Source organism: Pipistrellus kuhlii, unplaced genomic scaffold (assembly GCF_014108245.1).
Source record: "Pipistrellus kuhlii isolate mPipKuh1 unplaced genomic scaffold, mPipKuh1.p scaffold_m20_p_17, whole genome shotgun sequence".
NCBI lineage: Eukaryota > Metazoa > Chordata > Mammalia > Chiroptera > Vespertilionidae > Pipistrellus > Pipistrellus kuhlii.
Genome location: NW_023425482.1, coordinates 2416953 through 2438107, shown reverse-complemented (window position 1 = coordinate 2438107; position 21155 = coordinate 2416953). Strand labels below are relative to the sequence as shown.

Below are 21155 nucleotides of genomic sequence, written 5' to 3'. Positions count from 1 at the left end.
CCTGGTATCTGGGATTTATTTACCTTCTACAATTAAACTTTGTAGCATGGAGCAGAACCAAGCCTCCTGCTCCATCCATGGTTGGCAGCCATTTTTGTTTGGATTTGTTTATCTTCTATAATTGAAACTTTGTAGTCTTGAGTGGAGGCTTAGGCTGGCAAGGGCAGGTGGAAAGCTTGGCTGCTTCTGTTGCCTGGGAAACCCAAGCCTCCCTCCTGCTCTCTGTGGCTGTAGCCATCTTGGTTGGGTTTATTTGCATAATTGCTCTGATTGGCTGGTGGGTGTGGTTTGTGGGTGTATCTGAGTGATGGATAATTTGCATATTGCTCTTTTATTAGGTAGGATTCACCTTCCTCTGGTGTACAGTTCTGAATTTTTACAAATGTATACAGTCATTTAACCACACAGTTGAGATATATAGCATTTCACCACCCAAAGTAGTTCCTGGGACCCGTTTGTGATTAACGTGTCAGCAGTGGACAAGGGGGTCTCTGGCCAGAGACAGTCCTCTGCATCTCCTGTTTTCATCTCACTTGTACAAATAAATTCAACACAAGACAGCAGAAACAGGCAGGGAATTATTTTTTATTTTCTTAATATATTTTATTGAGTTTTTACAGAGAGGAAGGGAGAGGGATAGAGAGTTAGAAACATTGATGAGAAACATTGATCAGCTGTCTCCTGCACACCCCCTACTGGAGATGTGCCCGCAACCAAGGTACATGCCCTTGACCAGAATCAAATCTGGGACCTTTCAGTCCACAGGCCGACCTCTATCCACTGAGCCAAACCGGTTAGGGCAAGGCAGGGAATTATTTGTAGGAAAGCAATACACTCAGAGAGGACCTGAGCTGGCAACTAAGCTGGCTAAAACGGAACCGAATGTCCTGCCTGGGTGGGGTTTGGGATATTTATATCCCTAGACTGGAGTGCCCCTTGGTAAGTCTTCCCTTCCCTTATTCCCCATCCCCCTTACACACACACACACAAAATGTATCTTTAAGTTATAAGACTCCTTCGTCTAGTTGTTATGCCATCAGTTAGACCTCATCCTGGAGAGGTCTGAATCTTTCCTGCTCACATAAAGGCCTGCCACCTCCATTGTTTATTTTCAGCTTGTCAGGTCTGGCACTTACTTCCTCCAAGCCCCAGCCGCCTCTCCCAGCTCATATCTTTCTATCTGCCACCGGAACAAATCCTGGCAATCAGTGGTCTGATTTCTTTATCTTTAAAGTTCACCTTTTTCAGAATGCGGCCTTTTGTGTCTGGCTTCTTGCACAAGTTCACCTAGGTTGTGCATTTAAAAAACTGTATTTTGGAAAACTTCAAACTATAACAAACAGTATAGAAGACCTCCACGTACCTGACACCAAATTTCAGTAATTACCAACTCATGACCTTATTCATCTACCCCTTCATCATGTTTTGGCAAATCTCAGATACATCCTTTCATCTATAAGCATTTTTATGTGTATCTCTAAAAATTACGGACTTTGCCCTGGCCGGTTTTACTCAGTGGATAATGTCCGCCTGCGGATTGAAGGGTCCCAGGTTCGATTCTGGTCAGGGGCATGTACCTTGGTTGCGGGCACATCTCCAGTAGGGGGCGTGCAAGAGGCAGCTGATATTTTCCTCTCATCTACGTTTCTAACTCTATCCTCCCTTCCTCTGTTAAAAAAAAAAAAAAAAAGTATTTTTTAAAATTACGAACTTTATTTTTTCTTATTAGCCATAATATTATTATCTCGCTTATTTCAGGTAAAACTTTATGGAAATATCACTTCATAAGTGTGCGTACCTCCTAGTGCAGTGCATTTGGAGGCACATAAACGCCTGGGCTCCCGGTTTTGAGCCCTGCACAGCAGCAGTCCCCAGCACCCTCAGGAAGGGGCAGGGCCTTTTAGGGGGCGGGGCCGGCTCGATGATGTAGGCGGTGCGTGCGCAGCGGGGCGCACCTTCCGGGCTTCCGTAGCTCCTCTTTCCACGTGGGTGCCCTGTCGTCATGGCGGCCGTCCCCAAGCCAGTACTGCTCGGTCTTCCAGACGCAGCGGTGCGCGGCTGCCCCTCAGGGCCAGGCGCCTGGACTGCTAGCAAGCTGGGCGGCCTTCCGGTGAGGTGGGGCGCCGGAGTCGGGTCGGCGGGTGCTGGTGCGGGGTGAGGGGGTGGGCTCGTCCCGGGCACGGTCCGGGTCTGAGCGCCGCCCCCCCCCCCCCCCCGCCCCTAGGACGCCCTGCCCGCGGTAGCAGCGCCGAGGCCAGTGTGTGAACCTTGCCAGCAGCCGCTGGCCTTGGTGGTGCAGGTGTACTGCCCGCTGGAGGGCTCCTCGTTCCACCGGCTGCTGCACGTGTTCGCCTGCCCCCGCCCCGGGTGCGGCGGCGGGGCGCGCAGGTAGGCGGGAGGCGCTGGGCGCCCCGGGGTGGGCGGTGAGCGGGCTGGCGGTCGGAGCGGAGCCCTCACCGCGGTTATCTTTACCCTGAAGCTGGCAGGTGTTCCGCTCCCAGTTCCTGCAGATGCGAGAGAAAGAAGTGCCGGACGCTCAGGTAAAGCGGTTGTGCATGTTAAGAGTTGCTGTGATTTGAGGGTATTTTATAGAATATCGTTTAAGGCAAACTTTAAGCCGTGTTCTTTAGAATGTGTTTTGTTCTTTTTTGAACCATAAAATGCTATCTCCTTAAGGTTTTGTTAGTTGTGTCTTTTAATATACACCGAAGGTTTTTTGTTTGTTTGTTTGTTTGTTTTTTAATATATTTTATTGATTTTGTACAGAGAGGAAGGGAGAGAGATAGAGAGTTAGAAACATCGATGAGAGTCATCGATCAGCTGCCTCTTGCACACCCCCTACTGGGGATGTGCCCGCAACCAAGGTACATGCCCTTGACCGGAATCGAACCCGGGACCCTTCAGTCCCCAAGCCGACGCTCTATCCATTGAGCCAAACCATTCTCGGCTACACCGAAGGTTTTGAGGCACATAGTTTACTGATTTTTTGTTTGGGAAGAAGTATGAATGTACACACATACCATTTGTGTGTAATACATGTGTATGTAATACATTTGTGTGTAATACATATATGTGTTTATAGGAAATACTCTTACTGTGATAGGTATATATGTATATAACTCATTTAATAAGATGAACTCTGAATTTAATAATCTAAAAGTCAGGCAAATGGGTAGCAGCAGAACAAATTTCAGCCTCCCTTTGCCTGTAAGTGTTGCGCGCGCGCGCGCTCTCTCTCTCTCTCTCTCTCTCTCTCTCTCTCTCTCTCTCTCTCTCTCTCTCTCTCTCTCTCTCTCTCTCTCTCTCTCTCTCTCTTGTGTGTGTGTGTGTGTGTAATTGAGGCATGATGCACGGAGTTCGTGTAAGAGAAGGCCTTCCTTTCCCTGGCTGCCGGCACCGGCTTCCCTCTGGCAGCCGGGACTTGGGCTTTCCTCCGGCCACTAGCAGGCACCTGGGACCCAGGCTTCCGTCGCAGCCCTGCTTTGTCCTGAAGGTTGTCTGGTCTAATTAGCGTATTACGCTTTTATTATATAGATGCTGGGTTCTTAATATGTGCCAGGCACAGTACTAGCAGTACTGGGGATAAAAAGATGTCTGCTTATATTTGTCAGGGTTCAATTGCAGATAATAGACAAGCAATTTGTCTTTTTAAAGATGAGACTTAACATTAGATTTTTGCTAACTTACTGGACAGAGAAGGCAACTCCAGGAATGACCTCCAGAATGACACCTCAAAACTGGTCTGTGAGAGAGCTGCTGTGCTACCTCTGCTGCAGTCAGGAAGCTGCGGCGTGGGCTCCTGAACTGGTAGTTGCCCTGTCAGAACATTGATTCCAGAGCCATGCTCTGTCTCCATCTGTAGAGTTTTGCTTCAGGGCCTCTCAAGTATGTCGTTAGACCTGATTAGCAGACCCCTGATCATATTTGGACCCCTAGCTGCTAGAGAGTCTGGAAAAGGTAATTCTTTCCTGCTAGATTCTGCAATACATGAAGCACAACAGAAAGAGTTTGGAACAGGTGGTTGTACAAGACACTGGCCTGCATCTGCCATACTGCCCCTAAAGAGGAAAGACACTATCTGCCACCTCAACATGCTTTTGAGTAAATAAATGAGGCCCATGAGGTGAATCAGATTGTGCTGGAAGGGAAGTGGCTGTGTGACACCTCCCTCAGGGCGGTGCAAGGATGAGTGGCTGAGCCAAGGGAATAGGTCAGGTCACCCAGGGGTACTTAGACCTCATTCTGGATGTTCTTTCAGAAACAGGAAAATGGCCTTGCAGCTGAGGATTGGTGTGAAGGTGCGGGTGACTGGGGAAGTGACAACGAGGAGGCGCCTTCACCACAACTTACCTTGGATTTTGGAAATGATTCTAACAGTGCCAAAGACATAGACTGGACTGTCCAGCTCCAAGACCTCCGCCTTCAGGATACTTACCCGAATGCCGCTCTTGCTGTGCCTCCTGGGGAAGGAATGGCCTTGCCTTCCGTCATGCCACAGTTCCTGCCCCACTACATCTGTGTGGTAGAGGAGGAGGATTACAGAGACGTTGTCAGTCTAGATCATGCTCATAGCCTTCTCAGGGACTATCAGCAACGAGAAGGAATTGACATGGAACAGTTGCTTTCCCAAAGGTGAGAATGTGCAGAGGTTAGGAGGTGACTTGATCAGAAAGCTGCCACAGTAGATACCCTTTGGTTTTACCCAAATACGTGAGAAAACCTTTTCAGGCAGAACTTGTCTGTGTTAAGACTTTTGCTACAATCTCTTGAGTTAGCTTGAAAACAGAAGTTAGAGATGCCGGCTATTTACAGAAGAAAGTGTGTTCACTATCTTTTGTTTTCTGCTTCTAAATGTATAGCTGAGACAATTGGAAAAATGCTATTTGTGCCAAAACTGGTTTGGCTCAGAGGATGGAGCCTCGGCCTTTGGACTGAAGGTCCCGGGTTCAGTTCCGGTCGGGGGCATGTGTCTTGGTTGAGGGTGCATCTCCAGTGGGGGGCGTGCAGGAGGCGGCTGATCGATGATTCTCATTGATGTTTCTAACTCCCTATCCCTCTCTCTTCCTCTCTGTAAAAAATCAGTAAAATATTAAAAAATAAAAAATGCTATTTGTGCCCTGGCCAGTGTTGCTCAGTTGGATGAACTTCTGTTCTGATATGTAAAATGAAAGTGACTTTGACAAATATTGTCTTACCATCAGACTAGTAGCCCTGTGCACAAACCTGTGCAGCGGTAGCTCACTGCCACCCTCCAGTAGCTCTCTGCCCGCGGCCCCACTCTCTTGTAGCTCCCCCTACCCCCTTCATAGCTTGCTGGCCTGACCTCCTGTAGCTCTCTGCCACCTGCTTGTAGCCAGTAGCTCAGTGCTGCCCTCCTGTAGTTTCCCTGCCCCCTCCTGTAGCTCTTCAACACCGGCTTGTAGTTCGCATCCATGATCCGGGCGTTATGACTTAATGGCTAAGGAGTAACAGATAATTAGCATATTCCTCTCTTATTATATAGGATGGTTTTGGGCGTCAAGTGAGAGAGTAGGTCTTGAAGGGCTATATAAACCAAAGTCCTCTAAAGACATAAGCATGGTTATTTTGCTGTTATAATTACAAGATATTTGGAGATGACCTGGTTCTGTACCAGAGCTCTTCCATTCATAAGCTTTTTCAGAATAATTTTGGGTTGCATAAAGACATGTTGGTATTTGAAAATAATCCAAATGGAGACAGAAATGGAAGGAGTCACTGGGCACGACTTCACATTGCAAACAATTATTCCAGAGTTGAAAATGGTTAGGGAGCAGGGCATGGGAAGAGGGTGGGCATGGGGATTATTGTTATACATTATAATTTAAATTGTTTGCATATGTTGACTTTGGTTTAAAAAAAATTTTTTTTTTAATTACCTTTTTTTAAACTTTTTTTTAAATATTTTTTTATTGATTTTTCACAGAGAGGAAGAGAGAGGGATAGAAAGTTAGAAACATCGATGAGAAAGAATCATCGATCAGCTGCCTCTTGCACACCCCCCACTGGGGATGTGCCCGCAACCAAGGTACATGCCCTTGACCGGAATTGAACCCGGGACCCTTCAGTCCGCAGGCCGATCCTCTATCCACTGAGCCAAACTGGTCCCAGCTTTAATTACCTTCTTCTAAATAATTCTCTAGATATAGACACTCAAAACTATTTTCTGCTTCTCTTTTTAGTCTTCCTAGTGATGGTAATGAAAAATATGAGAAGACCATAATTAAAAGTGGAGATAAGATATTTTACAAATTCATGAAGAGAATTTCTGCTTGTCAGGAGCAGATTTTGAGGTAAAGGTACAATTTTATTGTTTCTCTTGATACGTTAGTTTGGAAAACACAGGAAAGTAAAATGAGAAAACTAGTATTCCTCAAACTGAAGCTAATATTTTAGTATGTTACATTCACTTATTTTTTATGCATTTGGATGCAGGTAGGTATTGTGTATTTTTTAAAAATATAATTGGGATCATAGTATTAATTTTTCTTTTTCAATAAACATTCACTGATATTAAAAGTTTGTTGTATATTAAACATTATTCAAAATGTTTTCCTGCTTTTTTTAAAACTAAATTTTTAATAGGTCCTATATTCCTAAGTTTCAAAAATATAAAAATGTGAACAAATGAATATATGTATAAATACAGTAATTCCTTTCTTGCCATCCACAGTCTACTGAGGTACCAACTTGTTAGTTTCCTATGTGTGCTTACAGTTTTTTTATGCATGTATAAGCAAATATAATTATTACCTTTTTTATACACAAAAGGATGCATTTGAGGCAGATTCTGGGCCTTGCTTTTTTAACTCTACACTGTATCTAAGAGTACTGTATTTTTTTTAATATATATTTTATTGATTTTTTACAGAAAGGAAGGGAGAGGGATAGAGAGTTAGAAACATTGATCAGATGCCTCTTGCACACCCCCCACTGGGGATGTGCCTGCAACCAAGGTACATGCCCTTGACCGGAATCAAACCTGAGACCCTTGAGTCCACAGGCTCTATCCACTGAGCCAAACCAGTTTCAGCAAGAATACTGTATTTTATTTTTTTTTAAGAGTACTGTATTTTTGTAGTGCATTGAGAATTTTGTTTTAAGAAAACCTTTATAATACTATGTAGTTCCTTGTCAGAATTTCTTGGACATTTAGTGTTATTCCCAAACTTTTGCTATTATAAATTATACTAATAAACAGTTTTGCACCTATGATATTCTGTGTGTATGCAATTATATTTGTAGCATAATTCCCTGAGGTGGCATAGTTAAGCAAAAGCTGTATGCAGTTGTAATTTTCATTGATAGCACCAAAATGACTCCCTTAGGATTTCAATTCCTACTGGTGATATATCAAAGTTTAATTCTTACTGGTTTTCCTATAGCCTTACCAATAGTGTGAGCTTCATGCTTTTGTGTTTTTACCAATTCAAGGTAAAAGGGCATCTTGGTATAATCTTATTTTATTATTATTATTATTATTATTGGCATCTTTCTCTATGTTTTGAATCATTTCTATCTATTCATGTCCTTTACTTATTTTACCATAACTTCTTAGTCCTTTTGATTTTTAGGAACTCTTATGAAGGCTATCCCCAAAAATGTATATATGCACTTTGAATAATTATAAAGGCAATGTTTATTAAAATACATTTCATTTACAAAATTGTGCTATCAGCTCTAACCAGTTTGGCTCAGTGGATAGTGTCGGACTGCAGACAATGGTTCCAGGTTCGATTCTGATCAAGGGCACATGACTGGGTTGCGGGCTCCATTCCCAGTGGGGGGTGTGCAGGAAGCAGCCAATCAATGATTCTCTCATCAGCAATGTTTCTAGCTCTCTCCCTCTCACTTCTCTGCAATCAATAAAAATTTTAAAAAAAATTTAATTGTGCTATCAGCTGATACATAGTGTATATATATTTTTGGGGACACCCTATATTACAGAGGTTAGCTTTTATTATTATAATTAATTTTCTTGATTTGTTTGTTTTTTTGACATTGCTTATAGATATATTATTGGGTATTTAAGTGTTCCCATCCAGCTTGTTTCAGTTTTGCACAGTTTATTATTTTATTACTATTTTTTTCACAACTGTATTTTTTAATTTTATTTTTACATTTAATAAATCTTTATTGTTCAGATTATTGCAGTTGTTCTTCTTTTTTCCCCCCAAAACCCCCCTCTACCTGGTTCCCATTCCATCCTCTTCCCTTACCCCCGCCCCACTGGCCTCATCCATAGATGTATGATTTTTGTCCAGTGTCTTCCCACACCTCCACACCCCTTTCCCCCTGAGAGTTATCAGTCCACTCCCTTTCTATGCCCCTGATTCTATTATATTCACCAGTTTATTCTGTATGTCTGATTTTTTATTCATTGGATTTTTATTTTATTTTTTAAAATATATTTTATTGCTTTTTTACATAGAGGAAGAGAGAGAGATACAGAGTTAGAAACATCGATGAGAATCATCTATCAGCTGCCTCTTGCACACCCCCTACCAGGGATGTGCCCGCAACCAAGGTACATGCCCTTGACCAGAATCGAACCTGGGACCTTTCAGTCCATAGGCCAATGCTCTATCTACTGAGCCAAACTGGTTTCGGCTATTCACTTGATTTTTAGATTCACTTGTTGATATATATGTATTTGTTGATCATAATTTTTATCTTTACCTTTTTCTTCTTCTTCCTCTTCTTAAAGAATACCTTTCAGCATTTCAAATAATAGTGGTTTGGTGTTAATGAACTCCTTAAGCTTTTTCTTACCTGTGAAGCTCTTTAGCTGACCTTCAATTCTGAATGTTGGCTTGGCTGGGTAGAGTACTCTTGGTTGTAGGTTCTTGCTATTCATCACTTTGACTATTCCTAGCCATTCCCGTCTGGCCTGCATAGTTTCTGTTGAGAAATCAGCTGACAATCGTATGGGTGCTCCCTTGTTGGAAATTAACTTTTTTTCTTGCTGCTTTTAAGATTCTTTCTTTGTCTTTTGCTCTTGGCATTTTAATTATGATGTGTCTTGGTGTGGTCCTCTTTGGATTCCTTTTGTTTAGGGTTTTGTGTGCTTCCTGGACTTGTAAGTCTATTTCTTCCACCAGATTGGGGAAGCTTTCTGTCATTATTTCTTCAAATAGGTTTTCAATATCTTGCTCTCTCTCTTCTTCTGCCACCCCCATAGTTCTGATGTTGGTACATTTGAAGTTGTCCCAGAGGCTTCTTACACTATCTTCAAATTTTTTTATTCTTTTTTCTTTTAGCTTTTCCAGTTGAGTGATTTTTGCTTCTTTGTATTTTAAATCTTTGACTTGATTCTTGAGTTCCTTGAGTTTGCTGTTGGGTGTCTGTATAATATTTTTTATTTCAGTCAGTGTATGTTTAATTTCTAGTTGGTCCTTTTTTTATCTTCAAGGATCTCTTTCATATCCTTGAGGGTCTGTCTAAATTTATCAGCCTTTTCTAGGAATTCTTGAAAACCCTTAATAACTGTGGTTTTGAACTCTATATCCAGTAGTTTGCTTTCCTCCATTTCTTTTGTTTGTGACCTGTTTCTTTGTCTCCGCATTTTCGCTGCTTCCCTGAGTTGGTAGGGTAGCTTTGTGTGCTAGATGTCCTATATGGGCCAATGGCTCAGCCTCCCCAGTTACCTAAGGTGGACACTCTTGGCACTCCCCTCTGTACTGTGTGTACAGCCTTGTTGTAATTAAGTCTTGATTGTTGTTGGTATCAGTGGAAGGAGTTGACCTCCAGGCCAATTGGCTGTGAGGATCAGCTGTGTCTACACCAGGAGGCAGCCTTATTCGATTAGTCTTGCAAAATTGCAAAAGCCTCTGTGCTCAGTTTGGATGGGGTGGAGTTTCAGGGTGGAGCCTGCAGTCTTGGCTTCCCATCAGCCCCACCCTATGAGGTTCCTGCATCTCAGTGTCCCTCAGTGTCCCTTGGTATTCACTGCAAGCACCTCTGAGAGAAAGCAGCCCTCGAGTTTCTCTTGCTGCCAGATAGTCTAGTCTCTCCCCCAATAAATCTGGATTTCCAGATTCTCACCTGGAACTGGGGTTCAGTGTAGTCAGAAGTGGCGTTCAGCGCAGTCTGAAGCTTTTGTGTCCTTCCCGCTAGGGGAATCCAGCGGCACAGTCAACAGTCGGTCCTCTGCATACATTCACGTGCGTGCCTCCAGAGCTCTGCCTTTTGCCACTCCCCTGAGTTTCCACCTTACGGCCCAGATTCCCCTTGTATGAGCTGGGTTCCCAGGGTCTTGCCCGGAACTGGGGTTCAGTGCAGTTGGAGCTGGAGTTCAGCACAGTCCGGAGCTTTTATCTCCTTCCCGCTAGGGAACGCCACTCAGGCACTCAGCTGCCCCGTCCTCTCTGGCTCCGTCCTCTGCGCATGCTCGTGTCCGTGTCTCCATACCTCAGGCTTTTACAGCTCCTCTGATTTTCCTTGTGGTTTTCCCTTTCCTTCTAGTTGTAGAATTTCCAGTCAATCAGCTTTCCTGTGGTTCTGGATGAAGTCTGTTTTATCTTTTAGTTGTATTTTTTAAATTGTTGTGCGAGGCTGCAGTTTAGGTGTTTACCTATGCTGCCATCTTGGTTTCTCCAGTTTTGCACAGTTTAGTGCTGCATTACTGAAATCAGTAAAAATATATGTAAAAATCTTCTATATCTTCTATATATAAAGAAACCTAATATGCAAAGTATCCCTTTGGGATTTTGATTGCTGACTATGGTGTGCAATGACCACCAGGGGGCAGCGGTGTGGAACAAAGGAAGGCCCTAGCTGTTAGACCACATGTGTCAAACACAAGGCCCGCGGGCCAAATCCGTCCCGCCAGGCCTTGCAATGTGGCCTGCACCGCGCTGTCATCACTGCACTCCGCTGCGTTTCCATCACAATGACAGTTTATGACTGTTCAGTAAACCATTCGGCCCACGATTTAGGCTGGATTTTAGATTTTGGCCCCTTCTCTGATTGAGTTTGACACCCCTATGTTAGACGGAAGGTCCCAATTGGCCCTGATAGCTGTCCAGGCCTAGGGACCCTATCCATGCACAAATTTCGTTCACTGGGCCTCTAATGATAAAGTGTAAGATGCAAATTGACCGTACCATTGCAACACCCACCAGCCAATCATGAGTGATGGTGGATTAATTTGTAGGCGCAGGTTCCGAGCCCTATGGGCAGGGTTGGCATGTAGGTGTTTTGCACCACCACAGCTTCTCTGGGCCTCTGGGCACCATGGGAAGGCGGAAAGGCGGCTCTGGCTAGAGTGAAGACGGTGCCGGCAGCCAGGGAGAGGAAGGCCCATTCTTGAGTGAATCTTTTTTTTAAAATATATTTTATTGATTTTTACAGAGGAAGGGAGAGAGATAGAGAGCTAGAAACGCCGATAAGAGAGAAACCTTGATCAGCTGCCTCTTGCACTCTCCCCACTGGTTGTGTGCCCACAACCAAGGTACATGCCCTTGACCGGAATCAAACCTGGGACCCTTCAGTCCGCAGGCCGACGCTCTATCCACTGAGCCAAACCGCTTTTGGCTCTTACACGAATCTTCGTGCATCGGGCCGCTAGTAAATAAATAAAAACCTTATGCCTGGCCAGTGTAGCTCAGTGGTTGACCTTCAACCCAATAACCAGGATTTCACAGTTCAATTCAGGGTTGGTACATTCCTAGATTTCCAGCAATCTTCAGTGGGGAGCATACAGGAAGCCGCTGACAATTGATGTTTCTCTCTCCCTCTGCCTTCCTCTCTCTGCAATCAATAAAAACATATTCTTAAAAAATAAATAAAAGCCTTTAAAAAAAAACAAAAACAATGAATTTTAGTTCTTCCACATCCTTGCCAGTACTGCATATGTTCAGTGTTTAATTTTAGCCATATTAGATGATGTGTATTAGTAGTATTTCCTTGTGGTTTTAATTTGTATTTCCTTAATGACTAATGATGCTGACCATCTTTTCGAGTGTTTGTTTTCCATCTCTATCTGTCATCTTTAGGAAAGTATCAGTTCAGATCTTTCCCCCATGTTTTTATTGGGTCATTTTTGTTGTTGTTGTTGAACTATAGGAATTCCTCATATTTTCAGAATATGAATTATTTTTGAGGTTACATATACATTTCAAATATTTTCTCCCTTTCTGTGGTTTGCCTGTGATTTTATTAATGGGGTCTTTTGAGGTGAAGTTTTACATTTTGATCAATTCCAACTTAACAGTTTGGGTTTTGTTTTTTTTTAATATATTTTATTGATTTTGTACAGAGAGGAAGGGAGAGAGATAGAGAGAACCATCGATGAGAGAGAGTCATCGATCAGCTGCCTCTTGCACACCCCCTACTGGGGATATGCCCGCAACCAAGGTACATGCCCTTGACCGGAATCGAACCCGGGACCTTTCAGTCCCCAAGCCGACGCTCTATCCATTGAGCCAAACCAGTTTCGGTGCTAGGGATTTGATCTTCATGTCCTTAATCAGGCGGCCCAGCTTGGTGACAGGGATCCACTCCTTGTCCTTGGCCTTGCCTCCAGGAGCTCCACGGCCTCAGCCTCGGCCCCGGCCCGGCCCAGCCCGGAGGCCGCTGCCAAACCCTCCCCGGAAGCCGCTTCCTATTCAGAAGCGACTTCCTATTCCGGGCCCCCCACCCCACCCCCGGGCCCTCCCGCAGCACCGGCGTCATCTGCCCTTTGGTGTTTTGTCAGAAAAGAAGCTAGTTGTAGAATTTCCATTCAGCCAGCCTTTCCAAGGTTCTGAAAGATGTCCGTTTGTCTTTTAGTTGTAGTTTTGATATGGTTGTGTGCGGCAGCAAGTTCAGGTGTTTGCCTATGCCGTCATCTTGGTTGTCCTGTTATTTCTTTTTGATAATAGCCATTCTAACAGGTGTGAGGTAATATCTAAAACATTTTTCTTAAGCAACTTAAATATATGGGTTTTGCCTTTTTAAAGTTCAGGCTGTTTGCCTTTTGCCTTTTACATGTTTTGTGTGTTTTTTTGTAATCCTCACCTGAGGATATTTTTTCCATTGATTTTTACAGAGAGTGGAAGGGAGGGCCCGGGGTTGGGAGAGAAAGAGTGAGAAACAGATCAATGTGAGAGAAACACATTGATTGGTTGCCTCCCACAAGGAGGCCTGGGGATCGAAGTTGCAACCCAGGTATGTGCCCTTGACCTGGAATCAAACCTGAGAATTTTTGATACAAGGGCCAATGCTTTAACCACTCAGCATACCTCCAGGGCAATGTGGTTTTTAGTCCTTTAATGTAATTACTGGTGATGGGTTAATTTTAATCATTCTGGAATTGGATTTTTTCCTTTTATTTTGCTCTTTTCCATTTTGGTTAACCTTCTTTTCAGTGAATTGCACATCCCCCACTGGGGATGTTCCTGCAGCCAAGGTACATGCCCCTGAACAGAATTTAACCTGGGACCCTTCGTATGCAGGCCAATGCTCTCTCCACTGAGTATTTTTAGTTTATGATTTTTTCAAATACATTTTTATTGATTTCAGTGAGGAAGGGAAGAGGGACAGAAAGAAAAAAATCAGTGATGAGGGAGAATCATTGATCAGCTGCCTCCTGCACGCTCCCCACTGGGTTGGAGCATGTGCCCTGTCCAGGAATCGAACAGTGACATCTGATTTACATGGGTTGATGCTCAACCACTGAACCACACCAGGGGAGATGTTTATGATCTTATCTCCTTTCCTAACTTTTGATAATAGCTCTATGGCCTTTTTAGTGCTTGCTTTAATGATTACTGTATAATACACAGCTTTGACTTACGACAATCGACTTTCATTTAGTTTACCACTCTGAACTGAGAACCCATCCAATGATTCCCTGCCCTTTGTGGTCTTCTTTTCATGTATCCACTTCTATAGATGCTATATACCCCATAGACACTTTTATTTTTGCTTGAAATAATCAATAGTTTTTAAATAAAAGAAAGGTATGTGTATAAAATGAAATAAAAATACTTGTTAGAAGGGCTTTTATAGTTATTCACCTATTGATCCTTTTGGTGCTCTACATTTCTGCATGCAGATATGAGCTTCCAGGAGCTATTTGTCTGAAGAACTTATTTTAATTTTTTTTTAAATGAAGACTTGTTGCAGACAGTATTTAAGGTTATGTCTGTCTAAAAATGCATTAAAAAAAATTTTTTTTAAAATATATTTTGCCCTGACCAGTTTGGCTTAGTGGATAAAGCATCGGCCTGCGGACTCAAGGGTCCCAGGTTCGATTCTGGTCAGGGGCATGTACCTTGGTTTCGGGCACATCCCCAGTGGGGGGTGTGCACACTCCCTACTGGATATGTGCTCGCAACCAAGGTACATGCCCCTGACCAGAATCGAACCTGGGACCCTTTAGTCCACAGGCCAACGTTCTATCCTCTGAGCTAAACTGGTCAGGGCTTATTATTTTCTTTTAATGGACATTTTTATTACATGTATATTTTTACTTTCATCTTTCAGTACTAAAAAGATTTTGTTCTATTGTTTTCTTGGTTTATTGTATTCATTAGAAATTAATTCTTATTGTTTCTGGTTCTGTTTTTAACATATTTATACTTAGTATACTTTAGAATTTGTGTATTTCAATTTATTCTGCCTGGGATTAGCTGAGGTTTTTGAGTTTATGGGTTGATTACTTTCCACCAGTTTTGGAAAAAATTTGGTCGTTTTCAAATATTTTTTCTATCTTTTCTTCTAGGACTCTAGTGAGTTGCATGTAAGATTATATGAAATTGTCTCATGATTTTTAAAGCTTTTTTTCCTTTTGTTTTAAATTTTCACTTTTTGCTTCATTTTGGATATTTATATTTTTCTCAGACATGCAAGTTTTTTGTTTTTTTCCAGTCTACTGTTTTCCTTTACTGAGTGAAGTTATTTCTGATATCACATTTCAATTTCAGTCTAGTCATTTCCATTTCTGTGTTAAATGCCTAATCTGCTTATTGCTTGGTCACCTTTTCTACTAGATTCTCTTCATGTGTATTATTGGTATTTTAAAATCTTTGTCTGATAATACCATTATCTTGTCTATGGGTCCGTCTCCTTGTATTGACTTGCCTTATGGATTAAATTTTTCTGCTTTTCTTTGCACATCTAATAACTTTCTAAAAAAAAATTGTTTGCCGGGAATTGTATGTTGAAGAAAGGTAGATAGTGAAGTAAATATTTACTCCTTAGAAGGGCATGCCAGTAGTGAGGAGGTCTGAGTCCATTTAATTTGCAGTTGAGCTGATTATGGGCTTCGTGGCATTTTTAGTTAGATTCAGTTCCACATTGGCTTTTCTGCCTTCATCCAAACTTTGAATCAAATATTGATAAAACTTCAGATATCTTGCCATGGTTTACAGCAGTGTTTCCCAAAGTGTGGTACGGGAAGAGTTTGGTGGGGGTACGCGTTGCACCAGAGTTTGGTGGGGATATGCACTGCACTGTGCTTAGCTGCACCTAATTCTACATTCTCATGAATACGAGGAGTACTCAGGGTTATGAAAATTATAAAAGGGGTACACATGTGTTAAAAGTTTGGGAAACACTGCTTTGCAGGCTTGCTGCTGCTATTTTGTGCCTGTGGATTTTCTTTTTCTCTGGCTTAGGTCTGGTACTCTGCAAGAAAGAAACAAAGTTTGCAAAGTTGAGTGCTTAGATGTTGGAATGTGACCTGTGTGTGGTCCTGACTCTGTTTTTTTTTTTGTTTCCGTGCCCTAGGTATTCCTGGAGTGGACAACCACTGTTTTTGACCTGCCCCACATCAGAAGTCACTGAGCTCCCAACCTGCAGCCACTGTGGAGCCCAAAGGACATTTGAGTTTCAGCTTATGCCAGCACTGGTCAGCATGCTAAGAAGTGCTGATTTAGGTAATAAGCTCTTTATTAATTTGAGTTTGTGAATTTATGGCACTAAATTGGAATTATTTTAAAATGAAAGGCTATTGCCGAAACGGTTTGGCTCAGTGGATAGAGCATTGGCCTGCAGACTGAAAGGTCCCGGATTCGATTCGGGTCAAGGCCATGTACCTTGGTTGCGGGCACATCCCCCAGTAGGGGATGTGCAAGGGGCGGCTGATTGATGATTCTCATTGATGTTTCTGACTCTCTATCCCTTTCTCTTCTTCTCTGTAAAAAATCAATAAAAATATATTTTAAAAAAAGAAAGAAAGAAACTTTTAAAAAATAAAATAAAATGAAAGACTTTTATTTACTAGTAAAATATAATCATATTACAGAAAATTTGGAAAATTGAAATTATAGTAAGGAAATTTTTAATCCAATCAATCTAATATGACTGCACTGATAACAATATAGTTGATTTAAAGCCACACTACTTTTTGTTCTTAAAATTATTTTTATCTCTCCCTATCTGGTTTGACTCAGTGGATATAGCATAGGCCTGCAGACAGAAGGGTCCTGGGTTTTATTCCGTTCAAGGGCACAAGCCTGGATTGCGGGCTCAAACCCCCAGTAAGGGGTGTGCAAGAGGCAGCCATTCAGTGATCCTCTCTCATCATTGATGTTACTCTCTCTCCCTTTCCCTTCCTCTCTGACATATGTAAAGATATATTTAAATTTATTTTACTTTCATCTCATTATACTATAATAAAAATGTATTATGCTTTTAGAAATTACGTTTACATGATTATAGTTATTTTTATAAATTTTTAGGAAAAAAATGAAAAGACCCTGGCTGGGTGGCTTAGTTGGTTGGAGTGCCCTCCAGTACACACACCAAAATGTTGTGTGTTAGATTCCCTAGATCACATACCTAGGTTTTGGGTTCCATCAAGCAACTGTTCCATGTTTCTCTCAACAGTGTTTCTCTCTCTCTCTCTCTCATCAATAAAAAAGTCTGTATAGGAGGCAGTCAAACATTGATTCCCTCTCATCATTGATATTTCTATCTCCTCTCTCTCTCTCCTTGCTCTCTGAAATCAATAAAAAATATATATATACTAAATCTTAAAAAAACAAAACAAAAAGAAGCCCTAGCCAGTCTGGCTCAGTGGATAGAGTATCAGCCTACAGACTGAAGGGTCCCAGGTTCGATTCTGGTCAATGGCACCTACCTTGGCTCCTCCCTGGCCCAGGCCCAGGCCCTGGTCAGGGCTCATGCAGGAGACAACCTGTTTCCCTCTCTCAAAAAAAAAGAGGGGAAAAAATCTTCAGGTGAGGATTAAAAAAACAAAAAGAAGTAAAGGCCTTCCTCATGTCAGTTACTAGAGAGCAGAATTTTCTTTATCCATGAAGTCCAGTCACTATAAACTAGTTACGTCTTGCTGTCTTTTTTTTTTTTACAGTGTAACATTTTTATATTTAGAATTAGGCAGCTGGACTCAGTTTAGATGATTCCAATTTTGTTGGCAACATCCAAAGCATCATAGTCAGGAGCCAGTCGAACATATGCCTTCTTCTCGCCATCAGGCCTGATCGGGGTGTTGACCTTGGGCACATCAAGGTCATAGAGCTTCACAGCCTGTTTGATCTGGTGCTTGTTGGCCTTGACATCCACAATGAACACAAGTGCATTATTGTCTTCTATGTTCTTCGTGGCTGGCTCGGTAGTCAGGGGAACTTGATGATGCCATAGTGGTCAAGCTTGTTTCTCCTGGGTGTGCTCTTCCGAGGATACTTAGGCTGTCCCGGAGCCTTAGTGTCTTTGGCTGTCGGACGGTGGGTGACGTGCGGATCTTCTTTTTGTGTGTGTGTGTGTGTGTGTGTGTGTGTGTGTGTGTATGGCTGTGGCGCCTTTCAGCATGGCTTTCTCTGCCTCCAAAGCCTTTGCTTTGGCTTCGGCTTTGGGAGGGGCAGGGGCTTCCTTCCCCGCTTTGGTGCCATCTTCGTGAAAAGTTCTTTTGTTCTGTAATCTCTTTATCATGGGACAAGATAGGTTTTTGGACCAATATATTTTACTTTCTTTTAATTTCTGAATATCTTTTGTTGCACGTAGCTTTTTTGCTGAAGCAACACCAGTTCCTTTAGTCACCTTACCCCTCTGAAATCCATGTTAACATCTTTTTCCTTTTCCTCTGCATTCATTGAGATCCTCTTGAGTTTTTCCTTTCTGCCTATAATTAGGTTTCACCTGTCTTTTCTGTTCCTGTGCTTTCTGATATTTTTCATTAGATGTATGCTGGGCTGTTTTGACCTTCATATATTTCTTCTTTTTCTGACTACCTCCATAATCTCCCAACTGTGACAGATCTCTTAGTTTAACCTTCATGTACACTACTCAGGTACTCAGTATTTTATTTTTAAATTTTTTTAAACATTTTTATTGATTTTTTTACAGAGGAAGAGAGAGGGATAGAGAGTTAGAAACATCAGTGAGAGAGAAACATCGATCAGCTGCCTCTTGCACACCCCCTACTGGGGATGTACCTGCAACCAAGGTACATGCCCTTGACCGGAATCAAACCCAGGACCTTTCAGTCCGCAGGCTGACGTTCTATCCACTGAGCCAAACCGGTTTCGGCTATTTTAATATGTTTTTTGATTTTTTATTGATTTTTTACAGAGAGGAAGGGAGAGGGATAAAGAGCTAGAAACATCGATGAGAAAGAAACATCGATCAGCTGCCTCCTGCACACCTCCTACTGGGGATGTGCCTGCAACCCAGGTACATGCCCTTAACCAGAATTGAACCTGGTACCCCTCAGTCCGCAGGCCTATGCTCTATCTACTGAGCCAAACCAGTTAGGTAGTACTTGGTATTTTATTTCATTTTTATTTTTATTGATTTCAGAGAGGAAGGGAAAGGGAGAGAGACAGAAACATCGTTGATGAGAGAGGATCATTTATCAGCTGCCTTCTGCATGCCCCACACTGGGGATCAAGCCCACAACCAGGGCATATGCCCTCATTGGGAATCTAACCATGACCTCCTGATTCATAGGTCAAAGCTCACACCGGCCAGGCGGGATTTTATTTTGTGTACTGCCTTTTTTCCTAACCTGGTGGTTAATAGTTCTGAGGCTCCAGCCTTCCCTTGTCCTCTGCAAATGTATTTCAGATACACGAGGTTATTTCCCCCAAATCAGCTCTATTTTGGCCTTCTGTCGCCTGGCTCTGATCATTTTCTTTCCATTAAACCTGTCTACATTTTTCCCCCTTAGTTGCTTCAAACCAGTTATCCACCTCATCCTGCTGTCCTGTCTGTTATTAGCAGGAGGTGTGTTGCTCATGTTTTCTTGGTAACATTCTTCATGGTTCTATCCACTGATAAATTTCTATAAGCTCTTAGGATTTATTTACTATTTTTTGCCTGAGTCCTTTCTTGTTCCTGTTGGAGTGATGTATTTTTAAATGTCAGATAGTCTAGACAGCTGTAATGAAGACTTATTTAGATTTCCGTTTATTTTTTAATTATATTTTCCTGTTAAATGTGCTTTTTGTTATCAATGGTCACTTAATGTAGGAAAGAGTATGACTGTGACTGTTTTCTGACTGAAAGTTAGTGAGCACTGTTTTTGCTTTACATAATTATTTTTTCAGATTGTAAGTTAAAATCACTTCTTGTCTCAGATATCCTGATATTGAGCTATCTTTCTCCTTCCCTTCTATTATCATCTAGTTACTTAACTAACCTCTTTGATGGTAAACACATAACGTGTGCCAGGACCTGTTGAAAGTATCTTACATGGACTAGTTTATTTTTTTTAAATATATTTTATTGATTTTTTACACAGAGGACGAGAGAGGGATAGAATCATCGATCAGCTACCTCTCACATCCCCCACTGGGGGTGTGCTCGCAACCAAGGCACATGCCCTTGACCAGAATCGAACCTGGGACCCTTCAGTCCACAAGCCGATGCTCTATCCACTAAGCCAAACCGGTTTCGGCTGGACTAGTTTATTTAATCTCCCTCAGCACATTGTGATGAATTCAATCATTATTTCACAGAAGTGAAGTCACTTGCTAAAGGTGGTAGAGCTGGAATACGAACCTAAACAGTCTTGCTCAGAGTGGACTCTATCCACTAAGCAAACTCAAATATTGAGTGTATCTCCTAATGGTTGCTCTTAGCTGGGATCCTGACTTTGTTATATTTTTCAGGTCTTTCTGTGGAATTCGGAACAGTTCTAATTTACACATGTGAGAAGAGTTGCTGGCCTCAAAATCAGCAAACTCCCATGGAAGAAGTTTGTATTGTACAAGAAGATCCAGATGAATTATTATTTAAGTAGAATATTTCCATTTTTAATTTAAATTCAAATAAATTTTAATGTCCAAATTTGTGTTTTTACTTCATTTTGACTTATAAGTTATTCACTCTCGTTAAGTGTTGTCTCGCTTTTTGGCACAGTGCTGGGACTGAAGTGAGAGTTAGAACCTCCTGGCTTGGGCTGGTCTACAGGATCAGTGCCCCTGCTCCTCAGGGTAAGCTTGGAATGAGGCCTGTCTGTAACAGGCAGCTGTTCCCTGCACAGGCAGCCTAATGGACATTCTGGGAGGGGGAGCAGCCATCAGCCTCTAATTCCCCTGCTGCCTCTGCCCCTCATTGGACTCTTGCAGTCCTTGGATCCTGACAGATCAAGCCACTCTGCCTGCTGCTGCTTTGGGCCTGGATGCTCCCGACCCGGCTGCTCCCGATCTGGCAGTTCCAGGCCTGGCTGCTATGGGCCCGGCCGGTCCGGGCCCGGCCACTCCCGGCCTGGCTTCTCCGGGCCTGGCTGCTTTGGGCCTGGCTGCTGCTGCTCTGGGCCTGGCTGCTGCTGCTCCGGGCCTGGCTGCTTCCGGCCCAGCTGCTCCGGGCCTGGCTGTTCCAGGTCCGGCTGCTGCTGCTCCGGGCCTGGCTGTTCCAGGCCTGGCTGCTGCTGCTCCGGGCCTGGCTTCTCCGGGCCTGGCTGCTGCTCCTCCGGGCCCGGCTGCTTTGGGCCTGGCTGCTGCTGCTCCGGGCCTGGCTGCTGCTGCTCTGGGCCTGCTGCTGCTGCTTCGGGCCTGGCTGCTTCCGGCCCAGCTGCTCCGGGCCTGGCTGTTCCAGGTCCGGCTGCTGCTGCTCCGGGCCTGGCTGTTCCAGGCCTGGCTGCTGCTGCTCCGGGGCCTGGCTGCTGCTACTCTGGGCCTGCCTTCTGCTGCTCCGGGCCTGGCTGCTGCTGCTCCGGGCCTGGCTGTTCCAGGCCTGGCTGCTGCTGC

At 43.2% G+C, this 21155-nt stretch overlaps 1 protein-coding gene across 2 annotated transcripts; it reads left to right on the top strand.

The window, feature by feature from the left end:
• Positions 1 to 1958: 1958 nt before the first annotated feature.
• On the top strand, positions 1959 to 20253 carry PDCD2L (programmed cell death 2 like). 2 transcript variants are annotated; one of them, XM_036441190.2, is made up of 7 exons: positions 1959 to 2110; positions 2225 to 2388; positions 2480 to 2540; positions 4259 to 4632; positions 6201 to 6311; positions 15733 to 15881; positions 20076 to 20253. In XM_036441190.2, exons 1-7 carry the CDS (start codon positions 2003 to 2005, stop codon positions 20204 to 20206), a joined length of 1098 nt encoding a protein of 365 aa, XP_036297083.1. In that variant the 5' UTR covers positions 1959 to 2002; the 3' UTR covers positions 20207 to 20253. The 2 variants fall into 2 exon arrangements, with proteins under 2 accessions (XP_036297083.1, XP_036297084.1); XM_036441191.2 differs by having other exon boundaries at positions 1972 to 2110; positions 2300 to 2388.
• Positions 20254 to 21155: the final 902 nt, after the last annotated feature.